Source organism: Notothenia rossii (genome assembly GCF_949606895.1).
Source record: "Notothenia rossii genome assembly, chromosome: 9".
Classification (NCBI taxonomy): domain Eukaryota; kingdom Metazoa; phylum Chordata; class Actinopteri; order Perciformes; family Nototheniidae; genus Notothenia; species Notothenia rossii.
Genome location: NC_136907.1, coordinates 64,342,649 through 64,364,474, shown reverse-complemented (window position 1 = coordinate 64,364,474; position 21,826 = coordinate 64,342,649). Strand labels below are relative to the sequence as shown.

At 37.1% G+C, this 21,826-nt stretch overlaps 3 protein-coding genes across 3 annotated transcripts; 2 read left to right on the top strand and 1 right to left on the bottom strand.

Annotated features, from left to right (window-relative positions):
- The first annotated feature begins 1,320 nt into the window (after nucleotides 1-1,320).
- LOC307018230 (uncharacterized protein) lies at nucleotides 1,321-5,810 on the top strand. Its single transcript, XM_079648369.1, has 6 exons — nucleotides 1,321-1,800; nucleotides 2,780-2,962; nucleotides 3,042-3,299; nucleotides 4,357-4,455; nucleotides 4,751-4,768; nucleotides 5,144-5,810. Exons 1-6 carry the CDS (start codon nucleotides 1,722-1,724, stop codon nucleotides 5,227-5,229), a joined length of 723 nt encoding a protein of 240 aa, XP_079504495.1. The 5' UTR covers nucleotides 1,321-1,721; the 3' UTR covers nucleotides 5,230-5,810.
- A 2,141-nt stretch (nucleotides 5,811-7,951) lies between these two features.
- cdc20 (cell division cycle 20 homolog) lies at nucleotides 7,952-11,739 on the top strand. Its single transcript, XM_079647150.1, has 11 exons — nucleotides 7,952-8,083; nucleotides 8,427-8,638; nucleotides 8,725-8,867; nucleotides 8,955-9,051; nucleotides 9,149-9,274; nucleotides 9,485-9,681; nucleotides 9,892-9,986; nucleotides 10,076-10,304; nucleotides 10,864-10,989; nucleotides 11,120-11,237; nucleotides 11,352-11,739. Exons 2-11 carry the CDS (start codon nucleotides 8,449-8,451, stop codon nucleotides 11,528-11,530), a joined length of 1,500 nt encoding a protein of 499 aa, XP_079503276.1. The 5' UTR covers nucleotides 7,952-8,083; nucleotides 8,427-8,448; the 3' UTR covers nucleotides 11,531-11,739.
- Nucleotides 11,740-12,745: 1,006 nt separating this feature from the next.
- Nucleotides 12,746-16,996, bottom strand: elovl1a (ELOVL fatty acid elongase 1a). Its single transcript, XM_079652264.1, has 8 exons — nucleotides 16,668-16,996; nucleotides 15,803-15,896; nucleotides 15,366-15,556; nucleotides 15,201-15,281; nucleotides 14,768-14,824; nucleotides 14,551-14,656; nucleotides 14,177-14,316; nucleotides 12,746-14,073 (listed from the first exon to the last, which is right to left on the bottom strand). Exons 2-8 carry the CDS (start codon nucleotides 15,861-15,863, stop codon nucleotides 13,750-13,752), a joined length of 960 nt encoding a protein of 319 aa, XP_079508390.1. The 5' UTR covers nucleotides 15,864-15,896; nucleotides 16,668-16,996; the 3' UTR covers nucleotides 12,746-13,749.
- Nucleotides 16,997-21,826: the final 4,830 nt, after the last annotated feature.

The following is a 21,826-nucleotide window of genomic DNA, read 5'->3' as shown; positions in this document are numbered from 1 at the left end:
AGATGTTGGCCGCAAAAATCTTGCTCTATCGAACTCAAGAAAAAGGGTAAAAATGGTCTTATCACTTGGCATCAGTAGGCTACAATGCACATTGTAGATGTATAACTATAGAGTAAAAGTATTTAAAAACGATCATGTTTTATACTTTAAATAAGATGTTGAATCAAGGACTATGTCCTTACCTGTGGCGAAGGGTTTCTTGTTGCCATTATATTAAGGTGACCAGATTTTCAAAATGAAAACCGGGGACATTTTGAGTTTTGCGGTCTATATATCATTAACATATCCAATTTTCTTCACTATTTAAGAAAAAAGGGGGACAATTATGGTTTAATGTAATTTGAACAATTGAACTGTTGGATACAAACAGAAGGAAGATAGCTCATATATGAGACTTCAAAGGTCTTTTATTTTGAAACTGTACATCAGATTGTCCAGATTCTCTCTGAGTGACTAGATGGGGTGTCCTGCTATCACCCTGGAGTGAAATAAGTCTTTGATAATTTGACAGTTTTTTATTTATTCTTGTATAAAAACAGAAGGACAATTGCCCATATATGAGATTTCAAAAGTATTTTATTTTGAAATTCTACATCAGATTGTCCTGATTTTCTCTGAATGACTAGATGGGGTCTCCTGCTGTCACCCTTCAGTATTTGATTGACTTCGAATGACTCTTTGATTATGGACGGTTTCCATTAAATAATAATCAAAATATAGATGGACAATAGATCTAATTTGAGATTTTAAACAGCATACATTTTAAATTGTGCTTCAGAAAGTAATGTTATTTTAGGAGTGTTGTGAGATGGTGTCAACATCAATTGAAACTAGAGAATGCAATTCCTGAAGAAATTGCTAGTGGGAATGCTTTATGCTGAAAATCTGACGCTAAACTGCTATGCTGAAATGTAATGTGTAAGAAGAAAGTGAAGAATTTAGATTGAAATGATACATGAACACTGGGAGCTTGAATATGTGATGAGAGAAAAAAGAAAGTAAAAATGTTTGAAAAAGCAGCAGAGTATTTGAACTGCAAACTTTTGAACTAACTTGATGGTGAATGATCTGTCGCCATACCAACAGCATTTGATGACATCCCATAATACGCTTAGATGCGTTGATGGCTGCATCGTTACCAAACCTGTGAAGTTTTGGGCCGTTTGGAGCATTTGAACTGAAGTTGTGAGAAAACCGTGTTTTATGGTGAGCATTGTATTGCCATGGCAACGGCATTTGAAGAAATCTCAAAACTGTCCCGTAGATGTCTTCACGGCTGGACTGTTAGCACACATTTAGCGTAGAGCTGTTGACGCATGTTGACGCATGGACCAGTGGGTGAAATTCTCTCTTTATAAATCCATCGTTTAACTAACTTCTACTGCTTCTCAGTGTTTGTGTTGGCTTGGATGGTCACCTTTAACGTTACCTTTAGGAGGTTGTTTATTTGTTATCTTAAATTCACTTTCTAAGGCACAAACGGAAAACCTGTTAAACTGAATCTGCGAGAGAGCACCTCCCAGTTACGCAGTAGCTGCATTAACCAACCAGAGGAGAGAAGGTGGTCCATTTAAAGAAAATTCTTTTCAAAACGAAACAGTAGAGCATATTAGGGTTGATGTCCGTGACCGTCTGAAGTATTTAGTTTTTGCTGTTTTCTATTCCCTCTATTATCCTTCCTTTACGGTTGAACAATAACGGGACAACAATTCGCGTTAGAAATGCAGCTTCTTGGCCATTTCCTTGGTCTTCTTGTGCTAACTACATGCGAGTTATCACTGTGTTTTCCTGTTCCAGTAGGTAAGAAGCTTGTACCTTTGCATTGCTTTACTCCTGGTTAAGAATTCACACGATTGTTAAAACTTGTTTATGCATTTAATTAGCCTTTGCAAGCAGCTAACGTCACTATTTGTTGCTACTCATGCATTATATTTGGAAAGATGAATCAGTAAAGTGAGAACACTTACTCCTCCACTTGTCACCGGACACAAGGTTATTGTACAGCTGACTTGGACTCTCATATTCATCTACACAATGTCAATACGAGCCCTGCAATAAATCCTGTCTTGAGCTCAGTTTTTGTTGACACAGTGTTAGTTCCCCCTTATGGTTATTTATGAGGTCACATTAGTTGTGGTTTCGTATTGGACTATTTCAAATAGAAAGTTAGATGTATCACCCAGATCTATTTACAAACCTAGAGGAACAGATCATTAAAAACACCTCACAACATCATGCAATGACACAGCTAAATGTAACTATCTGACTGTTAACAAAAACATGACATTTCAGTAATATAATGATAATTCCAATTAAAATGTATTTTAATGTAAGACTTATTGTAGGTCTGCAATGTGAGATTGACCAGGTAGGCTATACCTAACAAAATTGGTCACATTGGAAACTACTTGTTATACTTTTACAATGCAATCATACAGTACAGATTAACCTTGCACGATGCATTGTAAAACTTTAAACATTAAATGTGGTTGGATGTAGTGCCCTTTAGACCATAATTACAAAGTAAAGACCTGTTGTAAAAACATTGATCATTTTAACAATTTGAAAAGGAGTCTTTATTAGAATGAGCCCTTTTACTTTAAGTATCACGGGTATATTCTATTTATGCTATGCAAACTTAAATATTTACGCAGCACTTCTTCTAAATGAACATGAAAGCTTTCCTACCGGGACTTACCAGAGCTTACTATAACATTTGGATTATCCTTATTTTCAATGTTTGAGTGTTAATGTATGTATTTTATATTCCCCTCATTAGACACAGTCATCGTGCAGGTCCAGCAGTGGGGAGTGGTGGGGGCTCAGCAGGTCGCAGAGCAAGTCCTTCTCAATGGAATCTCTTTGAAAGACAAAAGCCAGGAAGTTGACAGCATTATTCAAACCATGTCAGTTGATGCACTCCTTCCAATTCTTATCAATGTGAACAAGACTTCTATCCTGAGTAAGAAAATCATCATGTACAATTTTGGACAGGGATGGTCAGTCAAACATTTGTCAATAGCCTTCTTCTTCCTCTTTAGGTAACCACACTGTTCTCCGTTCTCGAGAATGCATACTGGAGGGGTCTCAGCTGCTCTGGGCTGACAGTGTCTTCTACGATGGGAAGGTGTATCTGACTCTGGACCACACTGACACGTGGACAGCACACGTACCGGAAGCACTGGCCTTCAAAGTGTTGTGGGAGAAGGAAGAGCAGCGCACAAAAATTGAGAGTCCCCGCCTGCAGGAGGAATGCATCAAGCTGATGAAAGAACTGATGCTTTCTCAGGAGCAGTCTGGTATATATTCTTTTTAGCTTTTGGAAAAATGTGAAACTAACATCAACCCATTAATGCAATTTTACACACGGAGTATGCTTTTAAAATTAACCGATGTTTGTATTTGATTAAGAATTTAATTGAAAAGTTAGGATCAATGCAATTTAACAATACAGAGCATGACACTGATATGCTACAGAGAGAGTTTTAGCTGTGACTAATTGTCAACTCTTGTCCCAATTTTTGCTTTCTTATGTCAAGATTAGTTAAGAGCAAGATAAACAGCATTCAGTATAAAAAAAACCCAATACATTCCAAATATTTAAATACAATAAATATGCACATACACTATTACACCGTGGCAATTTACAGGAAAATTATAAATTGAAAATGCTTTTAGACAATTATTTTTAAGGATTTTATTTGTGGAATTACTTGTATTTCTGTTGGAAATGCGTTCCAGAGTTGAAGGTCCTTTATGAAGAAAGCTGGTTGTTAAAGTTGAGATCTACCTGGTATTTTAAAGTTGCCATTCACCACATGCTCCTAGTTTCTTTGTTACCATCTGGTCTTTAGATATATCTGGAAACAGGCTCTTGGGCTGCACTGTTAAACATTTTTAAAACGAATTTGAGAACCCAAATTATTAGATGTATTAAAGTATTACTGCAGTAATTTTAACTATAAAGGTATGTATGAAAATGGTAGCATTAATATAAATAGTTGTGACAATAAGAGGCCTGTATCATGAATAATCAGGACAACCTTTTTTGTAATGTAATGCAGCACCCATTCTACCTGTAGTGAGACTAACATGTACTATGTCTAGTAGCTTTGAATATTAATATATTTGACAGTTGAAAATCAGGAGAGAAAAAGCCTTAATGCCTAACTGGTGGAGGCAGCTGATCGTGTTTAACTGTAAGTCATATGACACGATGGAAAAAAAGAAAGGTTGTTAATCGAAAGCAAAACATTAGTTTGTCCCTATGATTGCAACAGTCCATCTCTACATACAATTTCCCATACATGTTTACCGTGACCATTTTTACAGATCTATTTTATTTTATTTTTCCAGTTCCAGGGAGACCTTTGACTCAGTTCCTCATTCCAATCTTGGCAGTCTTAGTGTTTTCAGGTCTAATCATGATCACTATCCTCCTCTCTAAAAAACAAGGTGAGTAAATAAGAGTTTTACATTTCAATAATTATTACAAAAGTTACCGTGTCATTCATCACAGATGTTTGCTCAAAAGCAGCCTTCCAAATCAGCAATAAGCTAGTTTGAAGTGTTGTGCTGCATTTCGTTAGCAGACAGTGGCAGCTATTTCATTTTTTTTTTTATTCACCATCATAAAATTCTCCATATCATGGCTGTATTGTTGTCACATGATTTGGATATGGAGTCTCATGCTCACAGGGGAATATAAAGCATAGTCATGTGCTTTGTCTTTCTCACACTCTCTGCTTAGGTCTGAGGCACCCTGGAGGTAAGAAAACAACATTCCCATTTTCTCTTAAGTTCCTGAAGACTTTTATGATAACAGTCTTGGGATGAAGGGAGGGGTTACATATTAAATCAACTTAAAGCCAGATACCATTTGTATGGAAAAACATTTTTTTTGTTCTCCTGATTCACCATGACTTCACTTTTATTACTGAATACATTTTATTACTGAATTTCATACATAATATGACTGAAGTTGTCAGGTCAGATAGGGACCATCCTAGCGTCAGAAATAAAACATAGTGAATGCTGATAAGAATTGTTCTAGGAATGACGTCTAATAATTTAAAACAGCGAGTGAGAGTGCTAAGCTTATTATGTTTATGTCTTTTTTCTGTGCTTTTTGTTTTTCTTGCAGGTGTTGTTGGCTCGATTATACATTACCCTAAAGACATCGGTGAGACCACTCCAGAAATAAAAGGCAATGGTTACCGTACCTTGTAGTTGAAAGCTCCAGCCGATGAACAGAACCATGTTTGAGCTTTTCCTGCATTTCTACTGTTGAATGTCCCCCTGCTGATTCACCATTGGACAGTGTTGCTTCATTAATGGAACCAACATTTTCCAACTGTAACAACTGCCCCAATGTTTGAAACCCCTATGGTCTGGATTCCAGGTTATTTAATGCACTTTTATGTTTGTACCACACTGAATGAACACATTGCATTATGCATTTAATATATATACATATTCTTATAAACGCACACAGCCAAAGAAATGAAAACATAATCACTGCCTAAAGCGATGTACAAGCTTCTTTTTGCAAAATGAATAGCCATATGGGCAGATGTTTTAATTATTTCTGGACTGAGCTAATCCGGTTGTGTACAGTATGTGTATGTCACACGGAACTCTGCCAAACACTGGATGAACTGTTGAGGTGTCCTGTTATCCAAAGACTGTGCTGCATACTTGTGATTTTCAAATTTCTTTGTGATACATTTTTGTGACTGTCTATATGTTCCCCTATTATATGTTTGTGTGACATTTGAGAAAAATATTCTATTAAAATAACTTTTATGGAATATTTGTCAGATTTATTTTCTCACTCAGAGTCAGATTGCCCTATTGATTATGTATTCTAGCCTATTCTAAACAAGAATTCATTTCGCCCCATTTTATATTATAACTGGTTTAGGCTTCACAGAAATATATACAAATGAAGATATACATTTATATTTAAATACAAATGTTTATGCTTTTTGTGCGTCACTCTGTATAAGATAGTGTAGTGGCCACTTCAAGATTCAAGGCCTGTATTGTCCTTTGTACATAGCTACAGTGTAGTTTTGACAATGAAAATCTTAGGTCACAGGCTCTTCCAACAGTGCAACACAATGAAACAGATAATAGTGCAAGTAAATAAAATAGAATATAATAGAAATAGTGGAGAATAGCCTATATACAAGTAATTGGAATATGGATATATATAAGTTGCAAACCTATGACTGTTATGGATGTTCTTTCAAAAGTTCACTTAACGAAAATCCAAGTTTTATTTTGTCTCCCAGACTAAAATCCATTTGAAAAACAACAAAACTACACCTGCATAATACACTGTTAAAAAAATGACAAACAACCTATAAAATAGTTTTAGAACTTGTTAAACATGTGTCAATAACCTAAACATTTGAGCAAAACAGACAGGGCTGAAATGGCTCTTACAGATGGCTAATGTAGCAGGAAAAGAGTTGGACATTTGCACCTCATCATTAGTCAGTCATACACTGTTATAAATGTGTTTGTGTGATGATTTCAAGAGAGTGGAGAAGTTTCCAAATTGACATTCATTTCCATAATTATTGTTTCAATTCTCTGGGAAACAATTGTTTTATATCAAAGTTATCTTGCTTGATACTAGCAAAACAATCAAAAAGAGCAGTATCAGCTGCCTGCCGTTATCCTTCTGCTCTTCTGGCACATATAATCTTATAAGGACCAGATTTGATCATTTTTGATAAAGTTTTAGTCAGAGACATAATGTTTATCTTGATGTCAAGGTTAGTTTCTGTGATTGACTTGAATGTTTGAAAGACAGTGATTTATTTTTTTATACTTGATTTCGAACACCAGATTTTCCATGATAACAACATTTCATTGGGAGCCCACTGAGAACTAATACTGTATATCTTATTTATTTTAATTTCAAGAAAACATGCTTCCTGGATTTAGCAAAGAGTTTTTTATTCACACAGACATCAGATTATATACCGTTGTCTGTGTCTGAAATAAAGTTTGCATTATAAGTATTCTAAATGAATCGATACAAAAACAACAACTCTAAAACATTACTCTAGTTGCATCGTTAGGGGCTTTACTGATTTGTTGGTGCACCATCCATTATGCATGAGGTGGACATTTCCACTAATTGATCAATAGCTTAATCTAATTAATATCCATAAGCACACTTGTTTCACTGGACAGACATGACCAGAACATGACAAAAATGTCAAATGTATGTGCACCAACAACTATGTATATTACAGACATGCATTTAAAGATATATTCCATTTCCCAATATGCTTAATAGAATTGTATGAAACATTTGAATAACGTTCGGCTTTCCGTCTCCCTATTTTGAAAGGTCGGATGCTTAAGAAAAATGTCAAATAAGAGCCATATTGACCCAACACTGGAACAATGTACATTTATTATTTATATTTCAGAAATATTTTGGATTGTTTATTTCTTGTGTCTTAATTTCTCCTATATACATTGCCTTGTTTTTTTATATGCTGCTGCAACGCAAACATTTCCCAAATTGGGATCAATTAAGTACCTATCTATCTATCTATCTATCTATCTATCTATCTATCTATCTATCTATCTATCTATCTATCTATCTATCTATCTATCTATCTATCTATCTATCTATCTATCTATCTATCTATCTATCTATCTATCTATTGTTTCTGCAGCATAATAATAAAATAGCAAAAGAAAAAGATATATAAAAATAAAACATAGTTGGATCACTTTTACTCTCTTAATCCTTATTCAGAACATTTTGATTCTTACAATTTTAACTCTGTTCTTGTTTGACACAATCAAAACTTTATCATAATTTGTCCGATAGGTGGCGGTATATTTCTGGGGAGGGAGTTTCTTCCACCAATCACATCAACGCATTCGAATGCTGCTGGTAACGGCAACGGCAACTTCTTGAACAAACCAATCACAGGAGCGTTTACAGGGATTTAAAGCGTGTGTCGTCATCGACCCGAAATTCAAACTTTAGAAAGAAACGAGAGAGGAACAACAGGGTTTGCTGCAGGAAAGTCAACGTTTCATTCAAGAGGTGAGGTCATAATCTTTTCATTGTAAAAGCCTACTTTTGAATATAATATTTAAGCTGTTTCCAATGCTGAATTGAATGCTAACCTGTTATCATTCACTTCATGGTCAACTAGCTATGATAAACGAAATATAATTATAACACTTGAACGCTACACGGGTTAAGCTGCTGGGAAACGACTTCTTGTTTGATTATTTTGCCGAATTCAATTAAAAACGTTTTCTGGCTCACATCAGCCGCTGCAGAATCTGAAGTTGGATCCGAGCGTTAGCATTGGTCGCCCATTACTCTAACGGACCGTGTTAATATTATTACTGTGTTAACTTATTACTATTTTCCCTGACAGGCTGTGTGAAAACCTAGATAAAATGGCGCAGTTCGGGTTTGAGAACGACATCCACAGCATCCTGAAGCTGGATATGCCCATCACAAACGCTCCCATGGCAAGGTGGCAGAGGAAGGCCAGCTCTTCTAACGCCTCTGCGCTGAACGGCCTGTCGCCTGGCAAGTCTGCCAATGTGTCTCTTAGTACAACAAAAACGCCCAACAAAACACCAGGTAGTTTGTGCAACTCTATCCATGCAACGTAAAAACGCTCTGTGTTTTGTTTGTGGACATTTTAACCACTTTTTTTTGTATTGTAGGCAAACATAAAAAACAAACACCCTCTAAGATGGGATGCGACCGCTTCATACCTACCAGAAACAGCAAACAAATGGATGTTGCAAGCTTTCTGCTCACTAAGGAGAATGAAACTGTGGACACAAACGAACAAAATGCAACATCGGTATGTTTAAAACATATTGATTTATCTTTTAGTGATCCTATAGTTAAATAAAGATTGTATTTATTAAGATCATGTGTGTCTCTAAAGGAAAACCAAAAGGCCATGTCGATGTCACTAAACGGATACAACATTGAAGAGGCAAAGATCCTGCATCTTGGAGGGAAGCCGCTGAATGCTCCAGAAGGTAAGATATGTGTTTGTCAACATGCTGCATCCAGAATATTGCATACATATAAAGGGGGTGTCTGGGAATTAACCATTTATTTTTGTCCTATTTACAGGGTATCAAAACAACTTGAAAGTGCTTTACAGTCAGGGTGCAACACCTGCCTCTGTCAAAAAGACACGGCACATTTCTTCAACTCCTGACAGAATCTTGGATGCTCCTGAGTTTCGTAATGATTTCTGTAAGTTTGGCACTTCGAGGTTGTTCCTTTAACACTGCCGCATATAAGTGATTAAACATAATTTATCACAAATTTGATTCATGTCGGAAATCGGTCACTCTATTATATTTCTATACTAAATCTAAAGATGTTGTACATAATTTGAGCTTTATGCAAGAAGGTGCTACTGTACAATTAGCCAGCATTAATTTTCTTTTTTTTTCTCCACAGATTTGAATTTGCTTGACTGGAGCAGTAGCAATGTTTTGGCTGTGGCGCTTCATAACTGTGTTTACCTGTTGGATGCCAGTCAAGGAGAGATCACTCTTCTCATGAAGTTGGAACGTGAGGAGGACTACATCTGCTCACTGTCCTGGACCAAAGAGGGAAGCTACCTCGCTATTGGAACCAGTGACTGCCAAACTCAGGTTTGTGCGCTGAGGAACACATGACTTGAGTACACAATAAAATGTCTTTTTTATTCGTCCCACAAATGGGAAGTTACAACAAAGTAAAGATAGAGATGATGAAAATGTAATTGTATAAAAGGCATGCACATTGTATTTAAAATAAGGACATGTGGCAATAAAATAACTGCTTTCTTATTTGCTTTTAATTATGACATTTTATTTTCTTAGTTATGGGATGTTTACAACCAGAAGCATCTCCGCAGCATGGCCAGCCACACGTCCAGAGTTGCGAGCCTGAGCTGGAATGACCATGTTCTTTCCAGGTACATTTTTTTTCCAAATTTCTGATACAAAAGACAAACTTCTAGTTGTGCGTGTTTGTTAGACTCAAATATGTTTCTCTCTATCCTAGTGGCTCAAGATCAGGACACATCCACCATCATGATGTGAGGGTGGCAAACCACCACATTGCGACTCTCACTGGCCACTCACAGGAAGTGTGTGGGCTGCAGTGGTCCCCTGATGGGCGATACCTGGCCAGTGGGGGCAATGACAACATGGTGTACGTTTGGCCCCGTGTGCAGGATGGCCCCGCCAACCAGGCCGTCTACTGCTGGAGTGAACATCAAGGAGCTGTTAAGGTGAGCATCAAAATGGCCCAAGTGATTTGCTTAGCCATTTTCTACACTCACTTTTATTTCACCTTTTTTTTTTAAAGAAAACACTCTTTCCTTTCCACACAAGAACCCTACACAATAGACTGCCCTGCACTTTAGCTAATGCTCAAACAATGAGATCCAACTTTTTTGTTTTTGTCTTTTTTCCCCCCCATCATGTTGATCCTGTCAAGTAACCTAATTTTATCAAATGGGCAGCGTATAGTTTTAGTGGAATCTTTTGACACAAATGGAATACAATATTCAGAATTATCTTAATCAGTAGATCAACCAAAACATGTTTTTGTTACCACAGAATTAACTTGTCCAGAGAGGCAGCGGTTAACATGTCAGATTCTGCTATGTTGCACCACCATGTTTATATGTTAGCTCAAAACAGACAAACTTTAGCTCTACATGCAGCCTTTAGCATTTGACACAAAGGCTACCGCAGTTCTCCAGAACTGCAGTAATACCAGCCACAATTTATTCCATAGACTGTAAAAGCTTGAAAAACTAACTTTTGGATGTGTTGACATTCTAGGCTTTGGCCTGGTGTCCGTGGCAGCCAAACATCCTGGCATCTGGAGGTGGAACCAGTGACCGTCACATTCGCATCTGGAATGTAAACAGTGGCTCCTGCATCAGTTCGCTTGACACTCAGTCCCAGGTACATACCACAGCTAGAACCTCAATGCTTATTTCAGTCAAAGGATTACATTTGAAAATGTATTTAACTTCAACATAACAACATGGGGGTTGTCCCTTTTCTCATCATAAACGATAACTTTGCATTTCAGGTTTCATCCCTGGTGTTCGCACCAAACTACAAGGAGCTGGTCTCGGCCCATGGATATGCCCACAACAATGTAGTTATCTGGAAGTACCCCTCTCTAACAAGGGTTGCAGAACTCAATGGTAAGTCGGTAAAAAGACAAGACATGGGGAAGTAAAGGAACAAAAATAAAAATGGAAGAAACTATCCACATTGTTTGCTTCCTGTTGGTCTGAATGTGTTTTTTTTAATTACAGGCCACGAGGAAAGAGTTCTCAGTTTGATTCTGAGCCCAGACTTCTCCACCGTTGCGACTGTTGCTGGAGACGAGACCATCCGTATGTGGAAGAGCTTTGAACTGGATCCTATTAAGAAGAAGGCCAAAGAGAGGCTGGCCAAATCAAATAGTGGTGTCATTCACCAGTCTATCAGATGATGTGCTTTGTCTTATGAAAGGATTTTCTGTCCATGCGCAAATGTTTTATTTCATCCATAATAAAGATATCTACCCAGTGTTTTAGCTATAACTGACAAGTCCCTGCAGTGTTGTAATTGGTCCCAAGTGTTTATACAGGAATAATCAATGTTTTTGAAGCAGAAAGTGTATATATGCCTTGGTTTTAAATAAATTCTTTGATTACCCAATGTTTTGTTTGTCATTTAACTGGCATGCGCTAATAATTCACATAATGGTGATAGCCTTTTTTAAATGTGTGCCATATCCGAACATCTACCAACCCACATTTTATCTGTTTTGTTCTTGCCCAAAATGCAGCTTGCCTCTGGTTTGGGTTCAACTTCTGATCACTTAAATCTGTGTCCTCAGGAACTGTTATACACATCACCGTGCATATTTCCAAACCCGCTTGATGTGTTTTCTATAGAATTCACTAAACGTCCTGTTGAGGTCACCATATCTGATATTTAACCAACACCTGCTGCAGTTTCAGTGTCCCTATTTCAATGATTCATGGTAACTGATTAATGAGTTGATAACTCTCAAGCCCAGCTTCTGATAAATAGTTTAATGTAAGTCTCACACAAAACTAATGTATTTTCTTACTGGATTTGTTAACTTTTACCTTGTAGCTGTGTAATCTAGATGTCAATATTTAGGATTTATAGGAATTGATAACTAATGCTGTGACCTTTTCTCATCAACCCCAGTAATGGTTTGAATAGCATGACTTGCTAATATGCAACAATGTGGGAATGTGAAGCATTTCTGATTCCAAGGGCACAGATACCATGATAACGATCACTATGCGACTATCAGATTATCTGCAGTTCATCTCGAACCAACCTGCGCAACTGCATTACATTCATGTTTTGAGTTCTTTTTTTGGTTTTTATATACATTAACCCATTTCCTTGTATTGATGCTTTGTCCTCTTTCACTCTTAGAATCTAAGGATTCACCTCGTGTAAACAATTATTAAAGTATAAATGATTTAGTTATGTGAAATAGTTGAGAACAAGAATTCTCTGGGAGACATGTGGCATTGGTGGTATCAGGGGGAGCACAGGTTCGAACCCCACTGCAGTCAGCATATCGTTGTGTCCCTGGGCAAGACACTTCACCCCAAACTGCAGGGATTGTCAACAGTATTGAGTATGTAAGTTGCTTTGGATAAAAGCGTCTAACAAGTAACAGAATTACAAAACATCTTTATTTCTGCTTAAGTCAGAAACAGGTTAATCTGCTAAACATTGAAGGTTCATTGTAACAAACAGCTCGAGGATACACTTTGACATCCAATCTGAAGTATTTATGCCAAATATCAAATGAAATTTGAAAAGGCTGGCAGTACTTCAAAACTACTTCATCTGTCATCAGTGCACATGTGTAATATAAAACAGTAAAAACACTGGTAGGTTTACAAAACATTCATTCTGCAGGGATATTCAGAAACAGTGCTCTTTTTTCTGATGGGAAGTCTATTAACTTCCTGCGAGCCCCTGCAGTGTGCTGAGAAACAGACCATGCCGGGTTCCAAATCTCAAAATGGAAAACAGTTTATATGTCACTACCTAAGTATGCTAAATGCATTAATACTGTAATATACAGTATAACATTTATTTTCCACAATTCCAAAAATAAAATTGAGGTGTGGTATGTCTTTTTGAAAAGTGCACACCCTAACTGCTTTCCAAATGACACAGACCTTTATCTAAAAAGATTTATTTCAAAAAGATAAATAAAAACAACAAAACTGAATATTTGACATTTACAACAACAGCTTTGTTTTGTAGCAGGTGTTTCAATTTACTGGTCTTTAGTGGAAACTGTGTGATAAACCCAGGGAACAATAGTCCTGCCGCTAGACAGTAAGTCAGGCTGGTGCGGACCAAGCCTGAGTTGAAGATACCATCAGTGACAAAGTGAGCACCAATCTTCATACAGTGTTCATCACAGTTAATCGTTTTCACAACAACTAACAAACACAATGTGGTAAGAAGAGATCTTCACCAAAACACCCATCAAAAACAAGTGTGCATAAGACTAAATGTATATAGAACATGTAAAGTTTAGAAGTAACATATTGAAATTGTGCCAATCCAATATGCTACAAGGTCTGAATGCTGGATGAGACTTTCAAGGTAGCTCTATATCGACTTCTTGTATGTCCCCTCCTGATTTCCAAAGTCACAAAGTTAGATATCCTTTACTTTGCCAATGACGAGGTTGCTCATGACGAAATGGCCGTTGGTGTGGTGGTGCCCATTTCCATTCTCCATGTGTTTCCCGTTGGCCAACACAGCGATAGGTTTACTAGCTGAGCCGTTCTGTTTTGGCATTTCCTCCACAGAAGGAAGCCGCTTTCCCTTAATGTAGGCCTGAATCCAGAAATTAGAGAAGAGGAGGAAGAAGAAGGTGCCATACATCCAAATCAAGTGGATATACATGGGAATCTGGTAGTCACACTTTTCCAGGAAGTAGTACTGGCTGATGTGAGCTGAGACGATGACAAACTGTATCTGTGAAAAAACAGAGAAAGGAGAAATTGTTATTGAAAATCTTATTCTACGCTCGATCCAATGTAAAAATCAAAATATATGCCAGTAATATTTTAGGACATACAAGCTGGATGGCGGTCATGTATTTTTTCCACCAAAGGTATTTCTGGAAGCGAGGTCCTGAAGCAGAGAGTAGGTAGTAGAAGTACATGATAACGTGGACAACTGCATTCACCATGGCATGGAAGCAGCCCATTCCTCCAGCTTGAAAGGGGGAAAACAGGAAATTATTTGATTAAACATTTTTTTTAAAACTGTACAGGGATCTCTTCAAATATTGTTTGGGCGTTGAACTTTCATTCTTTTGGATTCATAGTAGCACACTCGAAATATATAATTTAAGGACATTTTAAGCCATTTCTAGAGCTAAAATAGTTTGTTTATGCATATTATGTGTGTGAAATGGATTACTTTGATGTGATGCAGAGTAAACCTTACCAGGAGTCAGGGTGATGCCCCACCACCACGTCCAGGGCATGAAGGAGTGATGGAAAACGTGCAGAAATGTGATCTGGCTTTGTTTCTTCCTCAGCACAAAGAATACCTAAAAATTAAAAGAAAGTAGGATAAGCATAAGTTTACACGCACAAAAGCCTTGTCTCTAGAAGGTCAGATAATCAAATAAGGAAAATGTTTGAGATGAGAATGTCCTTACCGTGTCAAGGAGTTCGAAATATTTTGACATATAAAACATGTAACACGCTCGAATCATCTGGGGAAAGAAAAATAAGAAAATTAATTAATGTCAAAGATTCATATATCCATCTTAACCAGACAATAATCTTAGTTTTCTCTGCCTTCAGAAAAGTTACAAACCACAAAAGAGTATTATGGCCAGGCCAAAAGGAAAATCTTTATTTTGAACTTTGAAAATAAAGTCAAATTTTCCAAATAAATATTGGTTAATCTCAAAAGCTATAGGATTCGACATTTCAACTGTATTATTGAAATGCAAAACAAAATTAGTTTCCCCTCATTTCTGCCAGTAATAGCCTTCCATACACACTTTTAATAGTCAGAATAATTTTAGTAGTAGGCCTAAGAGCTTCTTTGCTCTGAGGCAAATGAAAAACAGTGGACTGGCTTACCCGATAAGCCTGAGGGGTGGTTGAGGTGTCAACAAGGTCACATTTCCACGTGTAGGTGGTTGCCCATCCGGCCATCAGGAACTAGATGTAAATAAAACAACTTATTAACATCTCAGGTTTGGGAATACATTTTAGTCAACAAAATTGCTTAATCTTCTAGTTTACCTCATAGACAATGAAGGCATTTAGTAAAACCATGCTGAGGTTGTAGACAATCATGGCTGTGTTGAGATGAAAGGGCTTCCTGTTTGCCATCAGGCGAGGTCCAATGTACTTTGAGAAGATTACATAGGTCAACAGGATGAGGTTCATCCCTACAGGTCTCTGCATGAGGGGATAACTTTTGATTCGTTCATCTGGGGAGCACAAAAATACACATTTCTCATCTTAAAAAAAGGCATGTCAGTAATGGATACACACACAGATATCTGGTTAAAACTAAATGCAGTTTATACACAGTTTTGCCAGATTCATGAAGTAGTTTAGGAAACTACCCTTTACAAACCATAAATTGTATCATTATTCAATGAGATCAGCAGTCATTCATTCATATCTTAACAAAGCAGTGGGGTAAAAACTGTTAAAGTGACAAAGACACTTACCAGTCCTCAATTCTACAAAACTGTAGAATTTTGAAATGATCGATACAGCTGTTTGCGACATGATGACTCCTTGTTTCTTGTCCTATAATCACAACTGAAAGAAAAGAAAAGACAAACAGTCAGGAACCAGGAGATGAAGCCGAGCTGAGTGAGTTTGGTTGGGCAGGTAAGTGACAAAGCAACCTGTCCACCTGCTTCCTCACTGACTGAACAAACAGGAGACAGCTGCACAAGCTCAAACTCCCCTGAGTGCCCTTGTGTTAAAAAAATAATAATGACAAATCTGTACTAGGAGCTAATTTCACTGCCTAATCAAAAATGTAGCGTTTAAACTACATATCCTTACTGTTTTAGCACCATGTGTGCCTCGATTAAAAAACGAAAAGCTTTATTTATTTAATTCAGCAACTGAAAAAGAAAACAATGACTCAAAAAAAAAAAATTAAGACCGTTAAAAAAAAAAAACTATGACCGTTAAAATAAGGATTGTGAAACATCTGAGCCCTTCAGTCAATGTGAAGACAATGAAATACTCTCTTGCTGACTAACAGAGCAAGTCAAACAGGTGAGGCAACGAACTTGGCCCTTATAGCCAGCGTAGCCAACCTCCTAAACTCCCAAGATACAAGCTGATCAGGGATTTCCAGGGAGGGAAACTACAGTTTACTCTATTTAAAGCAACAGTATCAACGTTTTGCTGTCCTATTCCAGATAAACTATAATGAACTGTTAAATGGGAGATGTGTCTGCCATTTTAAACCATGAAAAGTTTAAAACAAACATTCAATCAACACTTCCACAGGAGAAACACAGGTACAAATCTCACATTTCTGAAAAAGCTAAAATACTTGCAGTTGTGACTCACCGGCTGAGTCCTTACTCCTGTGTGTGAGGAAAGCAGCTGCAAAGCCACAGCAGGCAGCACTCAATCCAGAGAATCAAACAGATCAGCAGCAGCAGTGAGAGGTGATCAGGTGGAAACCAGACACATGCAGAGATATCCTGTGGGTGGAAGCCTCCAGATGTCCTCAAATGTTGGAAATCCAACACAGGCTTCACAGGTAAGAAATGGAAAAGAAGCAAGAGACAGAGCAAACTAAGATAACTATGGGAATGTCAGTCAGGCAGGCAGTCCATTTAAACCCCGGGGCACTACTACAAATCTTGCTAGTTTCAGGACCACACCCTGTTTCAGTGCTTAGCCCCACCTTCATATCCTCACTTAGCCTCTCTGCGATTGGTCCTGCCTCATCAATGGTGGTAAAGGGGATGGGGTCATGGAGTTACATGCCTTGGTTAAAAAAATCCACACTCTGGGGCAAAATATGACACTTATTGACAAACAAAGTTACAGGTTAAAAAATAAACAGTATCAAAAGGAAGATGCTTCAGTTAATTAGCAAACTAGGCTAAAACAACAACATTTTGATAAAGGTTGCACAATAATTAACCTACGAGGTCACAGGGTTTCTTTTTTGTGAATTATCTGAATAGTTTAAAAGGAAATAAGGAAGGTTTTTATATTTCAACTTCATTCCTGTCCCTCAAACAGGATTTAGGCTAAAGGTGAGATTTCCTATGTTAACTAACCTAACGTCACTTTTAAAGTTGCCCATCCCTGTCGCAGAGGTTGGGTACCCGTCCAATCCTTGCCGCCATGACGAGTCCTCCAGAGCTTCTGGTTTAACCTGTTTCATCAGGCATGGGCGTGAGGCCTGCGTAAAGTTGGAAATGTACTCCCCAAGTCGTACGATAGATAAAAGGCTGACTGGAATGAAAAGAATCTCTACACGAGAGGAAGAGGGACAGAAGGGAGGGCGGGGAAAGAGTCATCACTGACTGTTTACATATTGAATGACAGTTTAACACATGGTGGCTCTTCAATTAAATACATGCATGAAAACCACAGACATTAAATCGATAAGTGTTTCGATTATGCACAAATATAACATGCTGATGTGGTTTTTGATTTGATTGTTCAGAGGTCGCTTAGTTCTTAGCTTTTACTTCTTCTCTCACTCCTCTTTCATAGGCAGGCAAACGGCCTTGGGCTTCAGCATTCTCTCTGTGTGATTGATCAAATAAAGGCTTCAGCTGTAGCTGTGTATTAGATATGAATACAAAACAATCTCTTCTTCAGACAATAACAGAACAAAGTTGACGGAGAAGAGCCGGAGAGACATCTGGGAGTCCATCTTATCAGGTCGAACCTCCCTGAGGACAGTTTGACCCTGACAGGGACAGGATTTGCAGCGTCTTGTAGTTTAATGTGAATTCTGCTCTTAGGAATGGTGAAGTGGCAGGCACAAGGGGAGGAGGACTTCAAAGTTGGGAAGGAGGATGTGTCACTACTCTCAGAAAGTGTAAATTCTCCTTCCAATAAATCTTCAGTATCTGACATCCATTCCACTCCAGTATACTCTTCTAGTTCTTTGCTCCAAGAATGTCACTACAGTTTTAAGATGTTAAGTTCAATGTTTGTTCGTTTTTCAGGTAGACAACATTTCTTGGTATTATTTTTTCCAGAGAAGTCTTGATCAGTGGCTACTGAATGGCCACTTGAAGGTGTGGCACTCAGTCTCAATTGCCTCAGGTCAGCAACATATCAAATGGAAGAGAAACTGAGCTTTTTTAACATGTTCACCTGTTCAGTTTCACTCATTGATCTCTCAAGAGGGCGATGTATACTGTTTACACAACAAGGGTTTCTGCAAAGGAGAAGCTGCACTATATAATTTCTTGCAGAGCTGCCTGCAGTCAAGGATTGGGAATTATTTGTCAATATGATAAAGCATTGTTGTATTCAAGTTAATTAATTAACTAATGTCTTTATTTAACAGGGACAGTGCACATTAATCATCATTTCTGTAAATGTGCCAGAGTTGGCCAAGAGGCTATTTTTCATCTGTAGTCCCTAGACAGATTCTGTAAGTCAACCTAAAGACTTTTCATTTTAAACAAGTTAATACAGTCACATCAAGTGAAGGATTCATGCAGATAACTTGTTTCTTACTTTTGATAAGTCATTTTCTTTTGTTTGTGTGCAGCTCAGGTAATAACAAAATGTGTTGGTTTAAATAAGGGTTGTTGCATTTTGTCGATGTTTTTAACTGAACTCTATAGATATAATAATGAAAAATGTATATAGCCCCCTTTGTCCACGTTAAAGATGAACGGAAAGCAAAGCACGGCAGAAACATTTCCATGTTTTGCACTCTTGTATGTTTTTCACCAAGATTGAATGGGAGAATAGGAGCTGTTGTCTCTTACCACTTGGTCAGCTGTTTTTCAAAGCCGGCATCACACTACACACTACAACACACTCCCTGTTCCTGTAGGTCTTATGACTGTTTCACATTGAGTTAATATGTAAGACAAGGTTTGGCCAAATAGAATTCATCAGAAACTAACAAATAACAAAACAGCATAACATCCGTAGCACATAGTTCTCTGTCTAATTGCACAGCCAGAGGATAGACAGCGGCCTTGAAACATACCAGCTCATAATCAATGAGCTAATTGTGAAAAATGTAACAGAAAAGATTCCTCAGGAAGTTAAAGGCTGAGCTCAGCTGCTTCACTTGAATGAACTAAGTCAGTGATCATGAATGTGGACAGGCAATGCAGTATTTTTTTAAATAGCAGGGGAAATTGTTAAACAAAAGAGTCACAGAAGCTTGTAAATCCACCTGTCGGTGATATGTTCTCCTAGAGCTGCAATGTGTGGTTATGTGTAATGAGACATAACTAGATTCCATTCAAGGTGTCTTATGTAGAGAATTTGTTGTTTCACAATATGGTAATATGGTTTGCAACTGTAGCTGTGTTTCATTCATTGCAATACATTTCAAATCAATTCAAAGTAAAATATATATAATAAAATACAAAATAACAATTATAAAACTGAACAATGTGTAATTCATTTTGGTTCGGGACTTCTGAGGTATTTAAAATAAAAATTATATATATTTTATTTATTTTTGTTTTAATTACTCAATTAAAAAAAACATATGATACATTTAAGGATCATTTTACACAAAAAAGTTATGTTGGTGAAATAAGCTAAGGCTTCTAAACCTTTTCAGGTCAGTATACATTTGTTTTGGTTTGTCAATACTACAAAATAAAAGACGTGTCACTGATTTAATACATTTTGATTTTTGATTTTGAGTTGAATAAGTTCAAAACGTCTAAACTAAACTAAGCTTAACTGAACTAAACTAAACCAAACTAAACTAGCTTAAACTAAACCAACCTATAATAAACTGGATAACTTAAATTGACCAAATACATTGAAACAATGACTTCAACTTACTATACAATAATACTCTGTACAACCTGTTATACAAACTAGGGATGGGTGAGTTGTAAGTCTATTTGAAAGTGTAGGTTTCTCATCAGGACAAATGATTGTGAATACTGACTCAAACTGGGGCGAGGTTTTCTTATAAAGTCACTCTTTTCTTTTCACAGGATCACTTAGAAACTCACCCATCAACATGCTGAACACTGAAAACTCAATCTCTCCGGACACAGGTTTTGTTTTATAAAGAAATATCAACAGGAACCAACGTATTAATGTATGGACTATTAAAAAAAAACTGAGATTGCAGTTTAACATGATAATGATATGGTATTATTTTTAGTAGAAGGGACCATGGTTCACACAAGTTTGGCAAGTCAATTGAGGTTTACTATAATTATAATAATAATTCTACTTTATGTTGCTTTTTCTAGTGCTAAAGCTCCACTAGAAGTACGATTACCACTGTGTCAAAGGTAAACCGGTCCCACAATAATGTGTCAATCACCAACCTGGCTGAACATAACCTGTCAGTGTAGTCAGACATATTATTAGTGATTTTTAAACTGAATGAATTAAAGTATTTATGCAGAGCATTTCTGGTCCAGCTGAGCTTGTGGAGACTCTTCTACCGGCAGAAAGAAATATCAAAAAGGAAAGGTTTATATTTGTCTCTGTTTGCCATGATCTATATGAAACATGTCATTGCCATATTGAGCACAAGGATCAGTCTGATACAAAAAGTCAAACGTGCAAATGTTAGGGTGTTATATTAATGTACCAATAAGAAGCTAACTATGTTCCAAGACACAAACTAGTTATGATTTATTCATCAAATTAGTTTAGAGAATGTAATATTGCTTTATGTTTTCTGAATGAATGAACCCCTGAGACCATTGGAAACAATTTTGAGCTGAACAGTGAAGGGAGCAACAGCGACACTCAGCGGCCAAACACTGAACTAACAACTAGTTTAAACCTATCGATATTAATTAGTTAAATAACTTCCTCCAATAATATGCATAATAACTGTGATATTTTTTGCATAATCACATATCAGAATTAGTATTGTTTTGGATTGACATATTGATAATAAAACACACCTGAAATAGAGGGAAATCAAACGTCTGAATGAGTCCTTAAACATTGTTTATAACAGTTTTTCTCTTTAGACTGACCTTATTTTTCCTTTTTATGACGTTGTAGAATACATGATCAAATATTTTGACATCACCTTTCAAAACAAAAGCTTCATTTTATTTTTGATTTAATAAGAAAATTACAAAACAACAGCTTTATACAAAGAGCATGTAAAACCCCAATTAAGTGTGTCTTCGTAGGCTACTTTATGTGCAGATCTATATATATCTGCCCTGCACGGGATTAAGGTGAGACAATGTTGGCTGCGGTAAAGAACACGTTGCTCAGGAAGGAGATCATATCGTACACCTGCAGACTGCACATGCACCAAGGAATGCTATGTTACAATAACAATAGAAACAGGATAATCAGTAAGTAAAATAACAATACAAAAGTGACACATAATAGGTTCTTTCTGAGCAGTTTTCACAGATTTGTGAATGAAAATACAGATGCAGATGATTTACCTCCCTCTCTGCCCGCCGTAGTCAGGTTCGACTGTTTATTTGCTGGGAGGCAAGAAAGCAGGCGTCAAACTCCTCCTCCGGGCTCTTCCTGACTTTGAATCAAACGCTCCTTTT